Raw genomic sequence first — 5,768 nt, forward strand, 5'->3', positions numbered from 1 at the left:
CACTCCATACTTTCTAGAAAACACCAAAAGATCAAAAAGAGAGAGAGAGAGAGAGAGAGGAGCCTCTTTTTCAAGCGCCACCACCCCTCCACGGCGGTTCTCCACCACCCTCCGCCGTGGTTGCCGACATCATTCATCAGAGTAATTGAAATACACATAGATTCTCTTTTCAAGATTATGGGAGAGCCAGAAAAGAATATTAATAACCTATGTGAGAAGGCAATAATCACAGCATCAACCCCATCATCGTCATCATTCACATCTTCTCCTTCATCCCTGTCCGACGAGGAGCTGCAGCGCTTAGAGCAGGCACCGCCCTTCTGGAGGAACCCCAATACAAAGAGATTGTCAAAGCAGTTATCCATGTGCGAGATCCCTCGTGACATTGCATGGGAGAGGCGACGCAGGCAGTTTCTTCGTCAGGAGCGAAGGAAAAACGGGATCAACCAGGAGGCCGATGTTTTGACAGATGAGGATCTAAATGAGCTGAAAGGCTGCATAGAGCTAGGTTTTGGGTTCAATGAAGAGGATGGCCAGCGCCTTTGCACAACCATTCCCGCCCTTGACCTTTACTTTGCAGTCAATCGACAATTTTCTACCAGCCCCCTCTCTAGCCCAGCTAGCAACGGCTCCGCCCCATCATTAGGCGGCTCCACCACCTCCGGCTCCTCCGTGTCTGGTCTAGGAGGCCGCTCCTCCTCGTTTGGCGGCCCAATTAGCGATTCCGATTGGAAGATTTGCAGCCCAGGTATGAAATCATCTGTTCTGAAAACAGATATCTTTTAAGACAATAAATTAAGGTTACGTCACCTTGCATGTCAAAATCAGACACGACGAGACATTCATTACATTGATATACTATGTTATTACCACATGCATGTAATCATATATAGGTAAGTTTCTCCCTATAAACTAATTAACTACACGATTAGCTGTTGTGAAAGTCGAACTTACAACTCTTTGTTTGGAGCAAAGATTACAATGATGATCCACTAATTTGTTTTATTTATTTTGGTTTATTCCAAAAAATGTGGCATTTCTAGCTTCGTTTTTCTTTTACCTGGCTTTTATTCAATAAATATATCTAAATTTTAATTTGACATTATATAAGCTATGATTAGAAGAATTATGACTTTTTGTTATGATTAATTAGCATAGTTAAATGGTACAAAAGTAATAATGAATATATAATAATTACCCACTGTTGCACAACGTCTCTATTAACTGCTTTTTTTTCAAATAAGGTCAAAATATTAGTTACAGTTAAAAATCATGATAATTATTGTAGTTATAGGTAAAACAAGGGAAAAATATTATTTTAGTCCGCTAAGTATGCCTAATTTTAATTTTAGTCCGATAACTATGTTCATTTTTGTTTAGATCCAGTAACTTACGAAATTGCTTACTTTTAGTCCTCTAGCAGACTTTCGGACAATTTTACCCCTATGCAACTTTTGAAAGGCAGTTTTAGTCCATATGCACTCATAGGGGTAAAATTATCCGAAAGTCTGCTAGAGGACTAAAAGTAAGCAATTTCGTAAGTTACTGGATCTAAACAAAAATGAACATAGTTATCGGACTAAAATTAAAATTAGGCATACTTAACGGAGTAAAATAATACTTTTCCCGTAAAACAATGACAAATATTGCTTAGCCATTGCAAGAGTTAAGTTTCTACATCAATTTATTTTGACCATAGTCCATAGTAAATAATATGATTTCAAGTAATTTTTAAGTTACAGAATCAGGAAAAATTCATTTTCTCGTAGCGTATATATTTCATAAAGTTCAATTTGGTGGTCACTCTTTAATTCATTTTGCCCCTTTTTCTATTACATCAATGACAATAGTACAATTATAAAAAACAACAAAAAAAATAATAAGTTCATCATATGAAATTAACGCGCTAAATTAATTATGCAATATTTTACATAAATGAATATAATTTATTTTCTCCACAAACAATATAGAGTGTTGAATTAATTATCGTGCTAATATGTTTTGCAATATATATTTGAAAACTGAAATAATATTTATCAAATTGAAAGGGTTTGGAGTTTTGGTTGATTTCTTTGATGTAGTGTTTGTGGGGAAATGCCATTTCTCGTTCCGTAATTTACATTTTTTTCTATTTTTGGTTTTATCAATTACGAAATTTTTATTTTTGATCCCGTGACTTCTAAAAAGTAGCACTTTTGATTCCATGACACATTTTCATTATATATTTTATCGGACCGTGCCACGATCTTAGCACATGGCAGTTAGAGCTTTTACATTTTTGATCCCATACATTACGAAATTCTCATTTTTGGCCTCATAACTTTCAAAAAGTAGTATTTTTGGTATTAATGAAAAAGGTGTCAAGGGGCCCAAAGTTCTAATTTTTTAAAATTATAAGATCAAAAATGATAATTTCGTAACTGATGAAATTAAAAGTAAAAAAACCTTAAGTTACAACAAAAAAAAAAAAATATACTTTCCCTTGTGTTTGCTCAGTAGTAAATATAAGAGCTCTGTGTTTGCATCATATACATATACATAGTTTGTATAATTTGATTTTACATGTATACACGTAGGTGATGATCCTCAGCACGTGAAGACAAAGCTAAGGCATTGGGCACAAGCAGTCGCATGTTCTGTGAGGCAGTCCTCTTGAGGATGTGATATGGATTGTACAGAGGGAGGGGGGAAGAGAGAGAGAGGGAGAGAGAGAGGGATTGGGCATGGTATATATAAGAAATTCTTGATTGGGTACATGCATAGGCCATAAGATAGTTTTTTTTTTTTTTTTTCTTTCTTTTTTCCCTTTTTTTTTTTTTTTGCTTCTTATTTTCGGAAAAGAGAACCACTAACACATTCTTCTTGCCCACAACTTTGTGCTTAATTTGTACGTTCATGTCTATGAAAATGTTCTTAGCTAGGGCTTGATTATGATGGTGAGATTAATGGATGAGCATCTCTAATTTGTAGCATCCAAGAATAAGTAGCCAACAGTTGTGGGTTCCACAATATCCTTTGCTACTTCACTTCCAAGTTTGTGTTTGATATTACAATTACTTCTAGGTTCAAACAATTTTCATGGATAAGTTTCTTTATATTGAAAACAATTATTCAACTATTATTTATTATGTGTTATAATTATTACTACTTGGCAACTAAAGATATCTTGCTCACAAAATTGTACTAGTGTTTGAGTTAAAAACAACCAATTGAAAACCATCTTTTGGTAATGCCATTCTCATTCCATAAGATTTTCAAGATATTTTGCTTCACCCCTTCACATGATCCCGAGAACTCCAAGTGAATCATAAATATCATAAAATTAATTATACGAAAAAAATACAAGTTTTAAATTTGCTATCAAAAGGATGATAAAAAAACATCTGCATCCAATACACATAAATCCATTAATCATTCAATTTTAATTTTTGAAAAAATTCCATTTTATTCCAAAAAATTAAAACAGCAAAATTAATAATTGAGAAAATTCTAGAAAATTATTTTTTTAGAAAAATGACGAAAAACAGCCGAACCGTCAGCCATCGGCCTGCAGCGCTCGGTGGCCCCTACTAGCATGTGTGCGCAACCCTTTGCTCGGCCGCTTGCGCACAGCGTTCGTAAGTAGACGTATGACCGCGCGTGCGTTGCCTGTGCGCAGCCCTTAGAGTGGCCTGAATGTAATCTATTCTGACAATACTCGATACTATGCAATATTATTTAATGAATAAAATGAGTATTCACTTTATCTGCTTCTTTATTTGTTTTGTTCATTCTGTATGTTTATATCTGCTTGAATATCACAACAAAGCCAACAGACCACTTGAACAACCACGCAATTGGACTGCGAATTGGATGACAATCATGAAATCAACTGATGAGAGGTTAGGTCTCAAATGTTCCAAGTCAAGAAGCTCGAGATTGGGCTTCCAGTGTCCTATGGAGACTTACACTAAGTATCACATTCATTTGGTGAGTGCTGCATTTCATCAATGACAGACGAAGTGCGTCTACGTGATCTTAGTGGGTTGATTGGCTAGGTGTCAAATTGGTTAAACTGACTCGCGGGGTTCGTTATATGGAAGCCTTGAGCGCTTGATCGATATGACTTGGATCCCCAACTCCGATAGTACGGGAGTAGCCCTCGAACTTGAGGAATCACAGCAGTCACGTGCATATGATGGTTGTATCTTGGATGTGCGTGAGATGTAATTATGTCACAAATATAATCGTCATAAGCCTCGTCTAGTGCAGTCGGAGTATGTAGTAAGGACGGTGAGTCCAAGAAGCGGATCCATCCCTTATCCGCATATGATGGAGGTATCTCCTATGCATTATGAGACGCAGACATGTTTTATAAACTTGTGACCATAGTAGTTGATCAAATAGGAAAAGAGGTTCCTATGTCGATTAATTGAGCGTAACATGTCTCAAGTATTAAAGCATAGATACCTAATCCAGGATGGGAACAGACACCAAATTCCATGTCCTACACTATGGCCAGGAGGCGATAGACGAAAGCACTGTACCCGTATGCACTCAAGAGCCTAAATGCTCAAATGGTCATTCACGTAGTCTTTAGTGCCACGGACGTTGCTAAACGGCCACCCATGGTAACGGATTTTCTTGATTAAGAGTTTATCAAGAATTATTAATTAAATTAGACTTAATCAAAGTATTAGACACTAGCCCAAATCTAGCTGAAAGGTGAATGTAAAGAGTCACACATAAATCACCGGGAAAAAACAAAGAATTAATTTGGAATTATTTCCACAAGTAATTAGACTGCTTGCAAATGAGAGATCAATTGGATGGAAGGCCCAAGGATAAATTAATGGGATTAATTTATGTTGGGCTTGTCCTCATCATTTAATAAGTTGGACCTTATTAATTAATAAGGACAATGTGGGATTATGTATTTAATTAGATTAAATACATATTGGGCTCAATTGAGTGGATTTTTATTAAATTGAATTTAAGAAAAATTCATTGGGCCTTGCATTTTAACCCATAAAATCAGCCAACACACGTGCATACGATGACTGTATCTTGGATCCGCGCGAGAGGTGATTGCGTTACAAACATGATTATCTTAAGTCTTGACTAGTGTAGTCGGAGTATGTAGTGAGGACGGTGAGTTCCAGGAAGAGGATATGTCCCCTATCAGCATGTGATAAAGGTATCTCCTATGCACTTTGAGATATGTCCACGCTCTATGACCTTACGGTCACAGTCATTGATCGAATAGGAAAAGGAGGTTCCTATGTCGATAAACTTGGCGTAACGCGATATCAAGTATTCAGCATAGACGTCTAATCCAGGATGGAAACTGACAAATAATTTCTTGCTCTAGACTAAGACCAGGAGATGGTAGATAGAAGGACCGTACTTGTATGGACTCGAGAACCTAAATGTTCACACAAAAATTCGCCTAGTCTCTAATGCTATGGACTATTGCTAGACGACCACCCATGGTGACGACTTTCTTGATTAAGGGTTATTAATTAAATTAAATTAAATTAATAATAATGTTAGACACTAGCTCAAGTCTAGCTGAAAGGTGAACCTAAAGAGTCACACACAAATTATCGAAAAGAAACAAGGAATTAATTTGGAATTAATTCCATAAGTAATTAGATTACTTACGAAAGAGAGATCCATTGGATGGTAAAGACCCAAGAACAAATTAAAGGCATTAGTTTATATTGACCTTGTCCTTATTATTTAATAAGTTGGATCTTATTAATTAATAAAAATAATTTGGGCTTATG

The 5,768-nt window shown here is 36.1% G+C and overlaps 1 protein-coding gene across 1 annotated transcript; it reads left to right on the plus strand.

Moving 5' to 3' along the window:
- Positions 1-2,803, plus strand: LOC105172268 (uncharacterized). Its single transcript, XM_011093645.3, has 2 exons — positions 1-748; positions 2,577-2,803. Exons 1-2 carry the CDS (start codon positions 178-180, stop codon positions 2,654-2,656), a joined length of 651 nt encoding a protein of 216 aa, XP_011091947.1. The 5' UTR covers positions 1-177; the 3' UTR covers positions 2,657-2,803.
- Positions 2,804-5,768: the final 2,965 nt, after the last annotated feature.

This window comes from Sesamum indicum, linkage group LG10 (assembly GCF_026168435.1).
Source record: "Sesamum indicum cultivar Baizhima isolate 11 linkage group LG10, ASM2616843v1, whole genome shotgun sequence".
NCBI lineage: Eukaryota > Viridiplantae > Streptophyta > Magnoliopsida > Lamiales > Pedaliaceae > Sesamum > Sesamum indicum.

Coding starts and splice junctions, on each gene's coding strand:
- LOC105172268 (XM_011093645.3), top strand. CDS start 178: ATGGGAGAGCCAGAAAAGAATATTAATAACCTATGTGAGAAGGCAATA. Junction 749..2,576: donor TTGGAAGATTTGCAGCCCAG/GTATGAAATCAT, acceptor GTATACACGTAG/GTGATGATCCTCAGCACGTG.